At 40.5% G+C, this 16,499-nt stretch overlaps 1 protein-coding gene across 1 annotated transcript; it reads right to left on the bottom strand.

Annotated features, from left to right (window-relative positions):
• Positions 1 to 810: 810 nt before the first annotated feature.
• On the bottom strand, positions 811 to 16,274 carry NPFFR2 (neuropeptide FF receptor 2). Its single transcript, NM_001034825.3, has 4 exons — positions 16,177 to 16,274; positions 4,629 to 4,968; positions 3,757 to 3,856; positions 811 to 3,190 (listed from the first exon to the last, which is right to left on the bottom strand). The coding sequence occupies exons 2-4, from the start codon at positions 4,954 to 4,956 to the stop codon at positions 2,350 to 2,352; spliced, it is 1,269 nt and encodes a 422-aa protein (NP_001029997.3). The 5' UTR covers positions 4,957 to 4,968; positions 16,177 to 16,274; the 3' UTR covers positions 811 to 2,349.
• Between the last annotated feature and the right edge of the window lie 225 nt (positions 16,275 to 16,499).

Raw genomic sequence — 16,499 nt, 5'->3', positions numbered from 1 at the left:
ATTTTCACAGATCTTAATAAAAAAAAAAAAAGATCTTAGCTTTTGAAACTTTCCCCTCTGTGAAAGACATTTAACACATTTGTGTCTGTTTTTGTGGAGAGAGAAAAGCATCTCATGTCACTCACTTCAAGGGATGGAAGAGATGAGGAGCTGTGGGATACCTAAGGATCCAAAAACTCTTTGTGATGGAGTTTTCGACAGAGCACAGCAGGACCAGTCGTCCTTATTTGATTAGATCTTTAAAAATCCAAGTCTAGATACAATGCTTTTTAAAAAAAAAAAAAAAACACGAACAAAGCAACCCACAAGCCTGCAGAATCAGTTGTTACTGCAGTTTCCCCCACTCTGTTATTCTGTGAATGTTTTCCTTTTTTTTTTTTCTGGTAGCTCAAAAAGGTACAAAGTTTGGGGCAATACAGCTTGAAAAGTTTTCTGTTTTCCTTGACTCTGTAAATCTGAAAAGGTACTCCAGTTTACCTGCAGAAAGACTGCAGTTTGTTGAGCAAGGATGCCTCCTAATCACCAAGGAGTGACCCTACCTGGTAACTGGTTCCCAGAGACTCTCACGGCACAAGGCATGGTGATGCTCTAATCTTGTAGCAGATCTGTGAAGGCTGATCTTTGTGCTAAGTTGTGTGCCTCGTTACATTTGGGAGCCTCTGAGATGCTTCTACTCTTTATAAGTGCTGAACAGGTCCTAAAGGTGTTATCTCTTGCTGCTATTAAGTTAAAGTCGTCTTAGGTGATGTAGGCACCAAGAAAGAAACCATCCAAGACACAAAAAAGCCACACCCAAATTGTTACCATAAGCCATTTTTTATCCTTTATTTCACAAATTTGCACTTCATTGTTTGAACTCCAAGAACAACTGTTATCACAGAATTAACAAGAGGGAAACAATCAGAAATGGGAATAAAGAGAATGTGACTAACAATGCTTGCTTTTGTCATTTGATAGGAAGTGATTGGCATTCAAGATTACCAGGCAGAAGTACAAGTACGTGGAGATCTACAAACTGGTGAGTTAAGTTCAGTTGTTCAGACTGTATTTCCAGTATTTAAGAGAGTAACAAACTGATAAGTTCCAGGGACAAGCTTATGCTTCACTTGAGGCACCCAAAAGCGTAGTACCAAGAACCCACTGCTGAGCAGAGAAATGCAGTACATTAATCATGAAATGAGTTTATTGGATTAGTCAGGCATTCAGTAGAAGACTTTTATATAAATCTCATTTGCAGATGTATTGGTCTGTAGATGCATTTATCTCTTAATGCAACAGAAAACTAAAATATCCAGACCAGATGATTCTCTTAGAATGCTGCAGGGGCTGGCTGCTCCCCATGAAGATGAGGGGTGTTGCAGGGCAAGCTCCTCACCAGCCTGCACCCACCCTGCTGCACCAGCAAGGGAATAGGGCAGCATGTGAAGCCAGGTTTACCTGAGGGTCCAGACCATCAGACAAGTTTATGGTGATGTCAGATCTGAGCTCAGGTAAGAAAGTTGACCTGCAGATCAGGCTTAGTGCCTGGACCATGGGGCCTATGACCAGCTCCAGGGAAGGACTGTGAGGCAGTAAGGGCTCATCACTGGAGCACTATTGTAAAAGCAGCTCCCAGTATGTGCTGTGACATCCTGGTAGTGCTGTCTGGGAGCCTCTCTCTGGAATAACCAGTGGAAAAGGATGCCTTCAGTGTCATGGCTCAGAGCTGCCCTGAGTCCTGGCAGTCAAATTCCCCTGGAGGGGACATGTGCACAGAGAGGGCCCTGGTGAGTTTCATGGTTCCCTTCTCTACCTGGCGTAGTAGTCCAGATGGCCACTGCAGACAGCTATGTTAGTTTTGCTGCCTGGTATCAGAAGATGATGTTAGGTGTTAATAACAACCAGCCTTACATGCTGAATTGTTTCTTACCATAAATATTGTGCACATAGCCCTGTTTCAGCCACTCTGAGAAATTTAGATATGCAAATGCGTGTTCTCTCCATCAGTGTCAGGTATTGTTGTATCAGGGCATATAATCGTAGTCCTCTTTTTCTCTTAACTTGCAAAAAAGGGCAGGTAATCTCGTTTTAATCAGGACTTTGCACCACTCCAGTGCAAGAGCAATGAGTCATCACTGGCTGCAGAGAGTTTGTCCCTGGTTTAAGCTGGTGATAGAGAAGGATGAATTTTGCTTCTTCCTTGTGTCAAACACTTTAATATTATGCAAGTTGCATATCATTTCCTAAACAGAAACATCTTGACATTTATTTCTTTTCTTAGAAATAGAAATACCTTACAGAGCTTGACTTCTACAACGCAGTAAAGAAATTCTGTTGGACATAAGTCTTTTAGAGAGTTTGTAACGTGTTTCACTTCATCCCGTTGTTGTAAGGCTCTTCAAGATCCTCCATCATCAAATCCTGCTGGTTATTCATCCAATTCCCTTTTCTAATCGGTTTTCTCTCTGCCTTGACATTTTGACGAGCCTGATCCTGGGGTGTTTGGTAATTGGCAGCTGGCAAAATGGCGTTGCTTTGGCCTCGATGGGAGTAGACCTCCCTGTGAATGATGTCCTTAGAGCAGAGCTGAAGTTTAAAGGCTGCCTTAAAGCCTCTGCGAAAGTTTTCATTAAAGAAACCATAGATGATGGGGTTGATGCTGCTGTTGAAAAAGGCCAGCCAGTGGGCAAAAGGATAGATATAAATATTGATGATCTGCAGCTGGATATCTGACAGGTTGGCGTAGTCTGAGAGCATCATCAGAGTCCACAGTGGAAGCCAGGACAGGGTGAAAAGCAAAGCCACAATAATGAGCATTTTGATGACTTTTTGTTTCTTCTTAGACACAGTGTGTCGCTGCTCCTGCCTGTGCTTTCCCACTGTAGGCATTGCTGTGTTGAAGAGAGCAATGCCTATCCTAGCATACATAATAACAATGAGTGACAAGGGGGCAAGATAGATATTGGCAAACAGAACTGTCGTATAGATCTTTCTCATTCCTGGGTTAGGCCAGTTCTCCCGGCACCAATATACAGGGCGGGTTTCATTGCCATAGCCAAGGATTACTCTTATATGCTTCTCTTCTTGTACCTGTAACATGACTGCTGAAGGACACATGATTGCAATGGCTAGAATCCAGATGACTGTTATAATGATGACAGCAGTTGAGGTGGTCAGCTTCTGCTTAAATGGATAAACGATGCATCGAAACCTGCAGCAGAGGTATCCAGGAATGCATGTGGAGAAGCTATTTAGAGAATGCTTAGAGAAGTAAACATAAACATACACAGGTATAAAATTTTGTATTGTGAGAATTGTATGTTGTTAAAACTATGTATTTTTTGAAGGTACAGATGGAATTGTGTCATCCTGCATGCAACTCCACTGATGTATGTAACTGCTCCATTTAAGAACTGTGTTGAGGAAAACAATCTAGAAGAAAGTTAGTGTAAGAAATCACTTGATTATCATCTGTGTCTGTATCAACCTGCTGCTTCAGTTAACTATGGCAGGTACCACTGCTTCTGCTATCTCGCTTAGCTAGGGAATGAGCTAACTCTAGGCAGTCAGGTACAGCCCAGCTGTGTGATTTCTTTAAGAGATACTGATGGAAGAGCAATTACTGTGGATGCACTTCTGAGCTGGCCATGTTTTAAGGGGGCAGCCTTATTGAACTATATCCATCTAATATGTTGCAGTGTTATGTGAATTCATCTGCCTCAGTGTGGTCAGGTGGCATGAGGGAGATGATAGTTTATCATCTCTACATCATCTTACCTGTCTACAGCAATTGCAACCAGAGTGAAGATGGAGGCAGAGACAGAGATTCCTTGGACCATCCCACTCATCTTGCAAACCATGCTCCCAAATGGCCATCCTGGAAGGAAACGGGCAATTGAAACTTCTACCATCTCATTGCAGCACTATGGTCATATGCATAACAGGAAATTTCTGTCCCAGAACAAATACTTTCTTTTTTGCTCTGGCAGGCCACTGTAGGAGTCAGGAAGGCACAGGTTATGTAAATAAATGCACTGCCAGTTGCCTAGGTGAGTTTCTGATGTTCCAAAAAGCAGCAAAGCAAGCGTTTGTTTTCACATAACATGGAAGTGAGACCAGCAGACAGGAAAAGGGTATTGACCACTACACATGCTCTCTGCATGTTGCTCTAAGTACCCACTTAATCTTCCTCAACATATAACATAGTACTGGAATAATCCCTTGTTAAAGATGCAGGATGTGGAAGTCAGCAAGGACAGCACTAATAAGAAGGTAGTTTAGAGGCTTGTCTTCCTCATCTGTGACTTTCACTGACTTCAAATGCCTACAGAATTCCCTCAGAAACGGCAGTGTGTAAACAGGACTATTGACCCAGTGCTTTATTAGGTGACTTTGTGCTCTGTCACCTTATGCATTGCAAAGTGAACCTGAACCTCTTCTGCCTGACATGCGAGATGAGGGCTCTGAATTTGCCCTCGTCTTTCTCACTGGAGCTTGGATTTTGTATGCCAGTGACAGAGATTAAGAGTAGTATACATGGGTCACTGTAGTGTGCAACCAATTCTCAGGTTCCCCAGGGAGGCCAGCACTCAGAAATAAAGGTGAATCTCCCTCAAGCTCTTCTTGCTGTGCAATGTGAACCAGCGTACCTGCAATGATGTTGTCCAGGAGGGTGGTGGGCATGCAGAAGATTCCCACCAGTAAATCGCTGACAGCCAGGTTTAAGATGAAAAGATTTGTGACCGTTCTCATATGCTTGCTCCTCAGAACCGTATAGCAGACTACTCCATTGCCAACCATACAGAGCAGGAAGATGAGGAGGTAAGAGGCAATGAAAACAGCTGCCACTGAAGGCTGATGATGGTAGAAGTCCACGTAGGAGACATTGCCTTCTAAGTAGAGGTACTTGTCTGTTCCATTATAACTCAGCAGATGAGGCCAATTGAATGAAGAATTTGAGTAAGTTTCCTTAATCATGTTGTGATGTGCCTTAAAAGATATTTTTAAAAGGTTATTACAATAATTGAAATTGATTCAAAGAAATGTGACTCATTTGGTTATGCTGTATGCTGAAGTACGTATGAGCTTCTGTACACTCATCCCTCTATGGCTTCTTCTAGCGGGCTATATTCTGCCCTCCTCCTCCCCCCCTCCCCATAGTGGAAAAGCAACAAATATTAGTTTGATCCTACAACATAGGTTTATAGAAATGACCAGTAAGACTACTAAAGGTTTTCTTCCTTCTCCAGTCTTTGTAAATGTTCTTCTCTTCCCAAATAGAGGAAATCCAGACAGGATGTAAACAAATCTATTGTGATGTGTTAAGTAAGGAAAACAACAACCAAACCTTTTTTTTCTGGTGGGGGAGGGGTGGAAATCAGGATTCTTGAGAAATCTATTTACTCAACAGCTTGAGTAAACTAACTGTTAGGCGAAAGTGAGGTTGCTGAGCCATTAAAAACAGTGGTGAAAATAAGGCATTCAAAAAGCATGAATCTTCACCTGAATGTATCCAAATCCAATCACATTTAACTGAAAAGAAAATATTGTTGTGTACAATTAGTATTAGACCATAATTGATTTTACTTTCCTATGTACAATCTACATAATCATGAAAAAAGTCAGGAAACATGGATGACCTCTGTATTTAAAATATGTTGAAGTACAGGATAGCTGGATGTATCTTCTAGTTGTTCTACTGAATTCCTGTGTGGTTTGGGGGAATTTGTAGTCTTTCATGTTGCAATTCTCTTGTTATAAAATGTGGGAAATACTTTTCCCACATTGTGTATTCATACTGTCAAGTAATTTTTATTTTCTTAATTACAGTATTTGATTATAGTTGGGAAAAATTGGTAGGTGTTCTTTCAGAATCATTTTTAAGTCAAAACTTGCTTGATAATGAGATAATCTCTGTTTCAAACTGTAAGAGTCATCAGCTGCATTGTAGTAGCAATGCTTTCAGTTGCTGGAGGGTTTGGGAAAAGGATCTTTAATGCTTGAGCATATTAACTTCCATACATAACTTACTGGGCTTAACTTTGTAGGCTACAAGCTGTTTTCTTGCCCTGTAAAACCTATAGCTATATATGGCTATAAATCAAAGTTCACCATGGCGCACTTTTATCATGTGCATTATATAGGGCATAGAAATTCCATGAGCCTCTGTTACACTGGCATCTTGATGTTTACAGTGGACACCAGGTAACTGGGAGCATTCAAATACATTTTTCCATATTTATTTTATCTGCAAGATAGGGACTTTGAAACTTAAGGAATAGGAAAAATGATTATATCTGTCTGTTGATGGTTTTTTGGGTGGTAATAAATTAAAATGGGTTGGTGAGGTTGTGTATGAGGGAAGGAAAGTGCTGGCTCAGTCTCTTTACTTATAAAGGGAAACTCAGGCTCCTTTTGTTGTTGTTGTTGTGCAACTGCAGTTTCAGCTAGATGAAGGTATTTCCAATGCCTGTGAAATAATGGTGGAAGGTGTGTTATTCTGCTGTCACCCTGCATAGGGCAGCCCTCTATGGAGAAAAAGGTTGGGTGTTTCTCTTCATTCTTTCTGTTTTACCGAAGGACTTGTTAATTAGAGCTTCTGTCTCTGCCTATTTTTCCCTGATATATTTACTCACGTTTAGTTCTCTGCAGTTTTTCTATATTTTGCTTGTTAATGAAAGCTTTTGACATTACTGAATTTCAAGCGTTTTACTTCCAAGTAGTGCAGTATAAACATATGTTCTGGCATGTCCCAGGTTTGGAACAAGTATAAGTGGTAAAAATTGCATAGATGTCTTGTGTTTTCTGCTGTGTTGGATGTCAGCAGCTATTTCCAAACAGTGTTTGCAATGCATTTGTATTTGTACATATCCTGTATGTATTTTAGCAAAGCAATGTACTATCTTTAATGGTTGTGCATTCTTTGTTTGCCTTTATGCTGAAGAACAGTATTGGTTTATTTCATTTTGTTCAAAATATTTTCAAAATGATTGAGTTATTTTCATTCAAATGTTTTATATGCCAAATGTTTTAATTACACAGAGATCAGATTCAGCTATTGTAGAAGGTGTTTAATAGCAGTTTTATTATGCACTGAACGGTACAGGTGCTGATGAAACTGCATACAAACATGATGAACGGTGAGAGCAGTAGTCAAAAAAAGACATTTGTCAATAGTAGCTTATGCCATTCCTTTAATCATAGCTCTCAAGCTGTCCCAGGAGATGCTTCATCACTAAAATCCCATCTAATGCTTGGCATCTCTTCTGCTCCCTCTTGGCCTCTGTCAAGAAAGTATTGCTCACTTGCCTCCTCTTCCCTGGTCTGCTTCTCAGGGTAGTAAAGAGCAGGAGGCCAAGCTTTCCCTGCCCAGGGAGATAACCATCTAGATGAGAATCAGCGCTTACTGTAAGAGCTTCCCCACAAAGAAAGGACAGTGTCATGACCTTTCCACTTGACGTAATTATTCTGGGTGAGGAATGTAAAGTCATAGCAGTTGACCTGTCGCTCTAAGTCATTTATAAGGCTGCCAGTCGATGGAGTTAATCAAGTTAGAAATGGGAGTGTTTGAGTTCAGCCATCTTTTTCTGATTGCTAGTACTGAAACCAAGTAGAGGTTCTTGGTTTATGACAAGAGGTGTAATAGCGAGGAGCAGAGCAGACAGAGCCAGTAATCTCATACCTGCTGTGTGTTTGGAGCAAACAAAGCAACAGATGAAGTTTCCCTTGGCAAATTGCTGCATTTTGGATAGTAAATGCAACTGCAAGAAAATACGAATTCTGGTCTGTACAGAGCAAGCACAACACTCATTTGCCTGGTAGGTTCTCACACCTAGCTTTGAAAATTTTGGTCAAGAATGGTAGTACATCCAGTCCCAAACAAGCTTTGGGAAAAAATCCGGCCCTCTGACCTTTTTCACGTAACAAAAATAATTATACACTTGTCTTTTTGGTTGTTGTTGCTTCCTCTGAGGCTCATTCCAAGTTCAAGTTCTTCAGCATCTGTGTGCAAATAGGAGAGCCACGAGTGTTTCATTCTACTGTAAATGAACACTAATTTTCCTTCATAATCCCTTGTTTCCCAGAGATGGAGCTTTTAAGACAGGCATTCCAGGCTAGGGAAGATTGCATTTACCTCACAGTGCAACCCTGCAGATAAGAGAGGTGGGTTCCCTTGCCTTGCCTTCAGTTGTCTGGTTTTTTTTTTAAGAGTTCGCTGTGTTGGGGGGGGAAGCTGTTTGGTAGATGAGTGTTGTTCTTCTGTGTAAGTATTCCTTCTGTGTTCTTACAGTTCAGATTTTGTTGCTGCTTTACACCTTACATATACAATACTTCATAGGCTGCACAGGCTTTGCTGGATGTTTTATAAGAAGTTTTTGCTAGTATGAAACTTTGGTCCCAGGGAGTACAAACCCTTGTGGGTCGCTCCTGTGTAGTGGCTGTATTCTAATAAATTAATTAGAATTCTATTCGTTAAGACAACTGAAACTATCCTTTATCATGCTAAAAGCATACTTTCGTTGTACTTCCCCTTACCTAGTAATTATTCTCTAGGTGCTTGCTCAGATTTGGCCTCTTCTTCTGATGGTATATTGTAAAGCAACTACTTTCAATCGTCTTAGTAAAGAACTTCAAAATAGTTTACATTTGTAACTGATGAGCAAGAAATAGCAAATGAAGCTGTCTCTATCTTACAGCATCTGATCACACTTGCACTCATGCTATTTTGTACCAAATATGGTGAGCTTGCTGTACAAATACTGTAGCTTACAGGAAATTGCAAAGTACACAAGTTTTCACTGTTTTGAGGTTAAGGGGGATGGGATTGGCTGGAAGGAGAAGGAAGGTGTAGTCCCTTGTTTTGACAAGTAAAACAGACTGGTAAATAATGGAGAGACTCAGAGGTCTAAAACATAACTCATCCAAGAAAGAGGAAAGTAATATAATGCATAAATATTACTGGATGATAAATAAAAGTAATTTGCTTCCACTTAGTAATTTGATAAGGGCATGGCTGCACTATGAAAAACCGCCTGCATATTGTTCTTAAACACAGTAGATTGATGCACGAGTGAAATATCTGTGACAGCATCCGTACACAAATAAGCAGCATTAAGCCTCACAGTGCAAGCAGGGTAATCTTGTGCTATTGGATATGGAAAATTAATTTGCCTCCATAACAGTAACAGATCAAGGTAATTATGAAGCGAGTGCAATTACTTTTATGTTGGCCACACGGAAGAATTCTGGCATTCACAGGAGCCAGGCAGTACTACTTCATCCCTGTGCACTGCAAGTTTTATCCATATTGTTGTGTGCATAAAATCGCATTGTGGAATCCTCTGTGGGCTTAGAAACAAAGACAGTGAACTGTCAGACATGAAGAACAGAAATGTCACTGGGGAAAAAGGAAACGTACTGCAGTAAGTGCTAGAAGAGTCATCTTGTCCTTAGCTGTACACTCAGTAATGGGTTAACTACAGAAACCTCCTGGAGACTTTGGAACGTGGTAGCACCTCTGTTCTGCTTGGAAGTTAGAAAATTGTGCTAGCAAAATACAATCACTGAAGGATGGCAAAACAAACAAAACCCCAAGCCGTAGTGCTTATGGAGTAAGAGGAAGACGCTTACAGAAGCAATACCAGGGAACAAGGACCAATTGCCTACCAGGTACTTTGTCTGCAAGTTAACATTTCCTGTGGAAAGCAGCCTAAAATCAAAAAATTGTTCAACAAGAGCAGCTGCATAGCATGTTTGGAGAAGCAGGGGGGAAACATGTCTGTGGAAGCACTGTGGATGAGGATCTGTAACTTGTACCAAGTTTCCAGCTGAAAGTGAAGAGCAGCATACCAACAGCAAAACAAGCATATAAGTAGGACAACAGCTGTCAAAATGCACGAAATACCTCCAATGTTAATTACTTACAGCTCATTTGGAATGTTGCATGCAGATTTGGACCAAATGAAAGAAGTCTAAAGGAAAGCTGCAGGAAAGATTGGAAGGCTCAGAAGGACAGCTTACAGAGAAACAGTAGAAGTTGCAGGATCATTTCGTTAAAAGAAGTATGTTTAAAAGTATATTGCAGTGTGCCTCCATTTTATTCTACATTTCAGAAATACTTTATTTTACTGTCATACATTTCAAAAGCTCGGCCAAAAAGGACACGTGTTCGCAGTATATTGTAAGAAGGACTTGTTTTTACTTTGACTGGAAGGAAGACTTAACAACAGCCAAATGGACTCCAGAAGTATGCAGTAGGCATAAGAGCAGAAGCCATTCCTGATAAAAACAGAGCATGGAGGCATGTCACATTAAATGCCACAAGCAAAACAGTGTTTCTGTCAAGAAAAGATTTCATTACAGAATACTGTTAAAATCTTGGAAGCGTTTATTAGGTGTATTTTAACTTAATTTTGCACTTAATCTTATCTTTCCCTATAGGCAGAAATGCTTGGTCTGTAGAAAACTTGAATTGTAAAGTACAAACTCCAGGGCTATTTAGGAATATGAATAGAGTACTCGGGAAGTGAATGTTTATCTTTTAATACATCATGATTTCATGGAATACTTCATGAACCACCTAGGAGTGTCCTATCTCACAGTAAATACTGTGTGTCACAGGTAAAAGACAGGCTTTCAGCTAAGAGGAAGCTGTAATAGAAGAGACAGTTAAGAGTATCAAGTGACAATTAAAAATAATTTATTCTCATTGCTGTATACTTCCACGAACACAAAATATACACTGAGAAGCAAATTATATATTTATAAATGGATAATAGCAGGGAGACATACCATGCAAAACTAATGAATGGGCTTTGTGCTTTGGACACTTGTCTTCCCCTAACAGTCATCTGAGAAAGCTGAGCAGAGAGGTGAAATACAGTATTTTGTCAAAGGCTTTTTTTAGTTTTGTGGGTTTTATTTTTCTTGTTTTTAAAGATCTTCCACTTTTCCTGTCTTATTTGTAAAGAGCAGTGCTATCAGGTGGAGTGCTGTAAAAGACAAAACAAGGCTTAATTGTGGATTACTCATCCTCTTCAGCAAGAAATAAGACACCCTTTGCCAAAAAACCAAAATGCAAATATTCAAAAGATGCTATAGCATGAGGCTTTCATAGCATGTTTCTCATTTGTCTAGAATGTATAATTTTCACTCTGCTTCATATTTTTGACATTCAAATAACATCATAGCTTAAATCAAATACGTCTTATTCCCACAAAGAGTGAAGAACCTTAATGCTGAAAATTTACCGTATCAAGGCTTTGCTATAGCTATTTTCTGCCATTTGCTATTATTTGACCTTAAGGTAGCAACGTGTCAGCACATTGAAGTCTTTAGTCTCATTTGTGACTTCTGTCAATCTGCAAAGAAAGTTTCCACGTTTGAAGTTTCTTGCTTGGCTGTAGATTGAGCACAGGGTGGAAATCTGCCTTTCTATCCATCATAAAGGTGTGTGACATGCCATAGGGGAGACAACAAGAGGGTAATAAAGAGATAGTGATGGGGTTTTAGTTTTAGCTAAGAGGATACTTAGCTACACAGTAAATGAAGATTCCTCTGCAGCAAAGACACTTGGAAAAAATGTTTTCTGTGTACATGTTATATTTAGGTGGTTATTAACTATTGTTTCTCATTATTATAACAGGTTTTATTGTTGATTAGCACTTAACCTTTCAGCTTCTGAGTATGGTTTTTCTATTGATGTGTTACGGGCTACTTTACATTTTAACTAAAACCTCAGCCAATTGTTCCCTGATGTAAGATTCCACCACAGAAGGCCAGCCACTTTACTAAGAAACCTAGCAAGTCATAAGATATATTAGCTCCCTTATACTTGAGAATAGCTTTTGTCATATTTTTCTCAGCAACTCCCCCAAGATTGCTTCCATCCCAAGCCTCAGTGTTGAATTTCCTAGTGGCGTTTTTGCAACTGAAGTCAAAGGAGTCTTTTCACCTTTATTCCTGCCTGCCAGCAGCAGGTTGAAAAATCAGGATGTTACTACCACTAGTGTCAGCAGCACAGGAGGAGAGAAGTTATCAGATAAGCACTCATTAAGTAAACTGCAGGGAAGTTGTAGAACCCATTCAGTACAGAACTTAGCTTGCTTGTGGCAAGAGTGCCTTTTGCCCATGCTGTCAGTTAATAGTAACTGAGTCAGAAAACCCAGCACCTATAGAGGAGAGTTTGTTTAGAAGATGCACAATGTCTAATTGAAAGTTATCCATTTTTATTGAGGCAAAATTAAGGCAGTCACTTGACCTGGTGCTTGGTACACTTTTCAAGACATCTGTCACTTTAGGAAATTACCCCTTCAGAGGGGTTCCCCACCATGGATTGCCTTACTGTTACCAACCTAACACTGTCAGGAGGAGTGTTGAGCTTGCTATGGGATGAATGATACACGAGCCATGACTGTGCAGAAAGCAAAGTGCACTCACTGCATCTTTGCTCTGTTCAGATATGCACTCAGTAGAGAAGTAATGAGATTGTTATTAAATTCAGTGAATCTTCAGGGCTATTACTGGAAAGTGTTGCAGAAAAAGACTAATACAGCAGAGGTAGCATTCTTCCTGATCACTAGTGCATGCATGACCACCAAATGCAGCAAGCTTAGCAGTGTTTTGCAAGCAGTCTATCAAGCCTTTCAGATTGCTCTCTTCACCTTAGTTCAAGTTGGCTGATCAGAAAGATCTGCTGTTTCTGTGAGCCAGATACTAAGCATCAAATGCTTGGTGCCCTCTGGTATTCTCTCATACCTTGCTTGTATTTGCCTGTTCTTTATTAATATGTTAATTGAACTCAGAAAGGGGAAAACAAGTTCCTCAAATGCACTAGTTGAGAAGCTTTGGCTTTCCAGCCATTATGGGAAATTGACCAGGGACCTCAGTAAATGCAGTCTGAGACTAGACAGCTGGAATAGTGCAAGTAGTTCAGGTCCTATAGCAGAACAATTTGTAAAGAATAAGTGAGTGTGTTTTCTGTCAAGCATGGATAGAGCTGAAGCATTATTTTTGTTTCAACAGTATTACTAAGAAATTGTTCCAATTTATGTTGTTTTGTGGTTAAGATGCAATCATGCCTTAAGGTAACTATAGAAGCTTCTGTTACAGGTACTAGTGTGTGAATTTAAGGATGACAAGGCATGCCAGCAGAGTAGTAATTGAAAATCCAAGTGGGAGCAGAGATTACTGTAGCCATCTCTCCAGGTAGAGTTAAACATTAATCTTAGCATATGTAGTGGGATAAACAGTCACTAATTGAATACTAGTCAAAAAGTTCTTGATTAGGAGAGAGCTTCAATCTGCTCCAGATCTTCCTGCCTGCCCCTTAAGCACATCCAGCTCTTAGTTTCCTAGCTCATATCAGAATGCTGGTATTGCAATTGAAAAACAAGGGTCCTGTTATTTCTGTTCCTGATATTTCCCCAAGTTATTTCTGATAATGTGGGGCTTAACATGCCAGCATGGAGCATGCTTCTGTATTACCAAATATACAGCTTGCTCTAGTTGCCAGTATAGCTTATTAGGTTATATATTGGAGGAAAGTTTACTTTGCAGTAAAGTTTCACTAGTTCATGTGATGACATAGTACTCAGATAGAAGCCCTGGAGTAGTACAGGTTTTAACTATCTTTTGTGGGAAATCAAAGGCAGTGTTCTACAGATTACTCAGCTGGTAATGTCCTGTGCTGCCTCTTCCTGATGAGTTTTTCTACTGACACATTCCAGTAGGAAAAGAGAAAGAGCTCAGGTTTCATTTGAGGACGAAGAAGTTTCTCTTGCATGACTAATGGTGTGTTTAAAAAACAAAACAACAGCATAGAGTCAAAAGCCTTTATTCTGTGCAAGGGAAGAGGGGGAGAAACCTAGAAGATGTTTGTGACAGCTTTCTGAAGCACTGTCTTGAGTCCAGTCATCAAGACACTAACGTTTATATAGCTCAAAGACCGATCTAATTGTAATACTCATGTAGATAGTCTAATTCATCTACATACAACAGAACACAAGTAGTTTGTAAACAAAATTAAGGTGAAAAGTATATAGGAAAAGCAGAGGGAGCTACCTAATAAGCATCTGTTTCTGACAAGAATCACAACAGTACCAGGTCCAGAGTTATGAGACAGACGCTGTCTTTCCAGGTACTCGTTGTCATTTCACAGAAGTATAGGTGTTAGTGTGAGCTATCTTGCTTTATTCCCCCCTCATCGCTCAAGCTATAAGTAGAAGCAAGTCATAGAGAAACAGCTGCTAACCCTGCTTGTTTTCAGTTGAGGCTTGAGTGAACACTAATTTTAGGGTGAATTATTGTCCCATGCAACAAATTCCTTAAGTTTAGTAGCTCAAGACCACGTCCTGTCCCCGTCCCCTATCATTATATGCTAGTTCAGCCAGCTACATGTCCAGTGTATGACTTGCAAAAAGGTCATCAGAGGATGACTATTTAGGGCTTATTGTTATCAGAGATAGAGATTTTATGCATTCATATCTTAAATTCCCTGCCCCTCAGTAATCTCAAAGGCTCAAACCATTGAGTTGCTTTTTTTGTCCTAATGTAAGCTATTGCTCACATACTCAGTGTCCCTTTTGTGTTGTTCTGCAGGTACACTGTGTCCTTAGAGATGAGACCGGCATGCAGCACTAGTGACAAGAACGCACCCAGCAGTTTTAGTGGCAAGGTAAGGTGTCCTGCTTTGTCATCACTGCTTTCCTAATTAAGTCTTATCACTGATTAATGTTGTTTCAGCAAGTTACAGCAACTCAGACTTGAATGAAAATAGCTGTCAGAAACCACCAACATATACATCTTAGCCAGGTTAATAGTGCAGGTGCCTTTGAGCTCTGAAAGTGTTTTGTAACTGTACTCTAAAGACTCAGAATTAACTTGTGCTCACATACTGGATGATGTCCTCTCCACCACTTAAAGCAATTCTGTTCAACAAGTGATAGCTGAAAGTGAAGTATGAAATACTGTTCCTGATTACATTCATTTCTGTATTCAAAGCAACTCATGCTGGATAGTATTAGATTTGATGGACCATCAAACTGTCTTTATCTGATAGGTTGATGATATACTTTAACTACCATAACCTGTCCCAGTCATATCATAATACTGTTGCAATAACCTGGGTTTATCTACTGGAAGGTAGCACTGAAAGAAGCACCTTCTAACTCAATTGACTGTTGTCACATAATGACTATCATTTTAATGAAAACCTCAGCATTTTAATCTTCAGCTTTGGGAAGTGTAGGAACCGAACTATCAAGTAATAACTATGCCCTTGAAAAGGGGGGAGTTAAACAATGATATTTTTCTCCCCTAAAGACCATTTTCTGTACACCTATGTACACTTGATATTCTGTCAATGCAATTATGCTGCCAGTATTAACAGCAGTGCGGTGTGGACTATTGCAGGTGGAACAACCAGAAAACTTGCTCAAAAATATTATACTAGGCATGCAGCAACTTTGTTCACAGCCAAAAATGTGGACCTCTAATTTCTGACATATATAGATTTGCTAGACTCAGAGCAACTGTTAGCTAGAAGCATTTGACAACTGCCCTGTGAAACAGCCCTTTAAAATTGACAGCCACTTATAGTCAGCCAGGGGAAAAAAGTAAACAGATCAAGGTACACAAAGGACTCTAGATGACTGTGTTTCACAGGTGTGCTCTTAGAGGGAACAGTCTTTTCTCTTTAAGAACCTAAAGCTTTGTATAAAGATTAAGTGGCTGTCGCATTGAGAAGGGCACTTCCAGCAGCAGCTGTGCGGATGCTCCCCCTGCCCAGTGATCCCTGCTCATGGTGATGTTGCTCACATCACTTTTGAACTACAAAGACGTTTATACCAGACATGTACTATCACATCTTATTGCCCCGCTATCCCAAAAGTGACCAGTACAAACTAGTCAAGAGGGCTTCGTTATACTCCCTTGGACCAACTTAAGCACCACACAGAGAGTTGCTTATCAGACACTTGTCACCGCCAGGACCCCCATGCAGACAGTGTTATTTATGTACCCACCTCAGAGCAGCAGGATTAGCATTCCCCTCACACTTACATGCACAGACACAAAGACCTGTTGCCAACAAAGCACTTGCAGTTTCACCTCAGCTTCCAGCTATAGCAGAGCCGGGAATAGCCCAGCCCAACTTAAAGCCAGTCCTCCCCGCTGCTTGTATAGGTTATCCCCACTTACAGTTAAGAGTGCTCCGCAGCAACCACTAGTTCAGTGCAGGGAGGAGGAAGGCTGCAATCCTGAGTGTGGCAGAGAGGGAATGGACCTCGCCAGTGCCTGACAGATGCAGGGAGGAGGGAGGCAGAGAGAGAAGGAGGGACTGGAGAGAACAGAGAACAGACCAAAGCCACGATGCTGAACCCTGGGGCTATTGGGCTGTCACCTGCAACCGTCCCTACCCTGGGATAGATGGGAATGCACATCGTCAGGGCTGTGTTTCTTGCCTGTATTTCTTTATAGACCCTCCTCTTTTTTTTTTTTTAAAGCATCCCTTTGTCTTGGGA

Source organism: Gallus gallus, chromosome 4 (genome assembly GCF_016699485.2).
Source record: "Gallus gallus isolate bGalGal1 chromosome 4, bGalGal1.mat.broiler.GRCg7b, whole genome shotgun sequence".
Lineage (NCBI taxonomy): Eukaryota > Metazoa > Chordata > Aves > Galliformes > Phasianidae > Gallus > Gallus gallus.
This window is presented reverse-complemented; position numbering and strand designations above follow the sequence as displayed.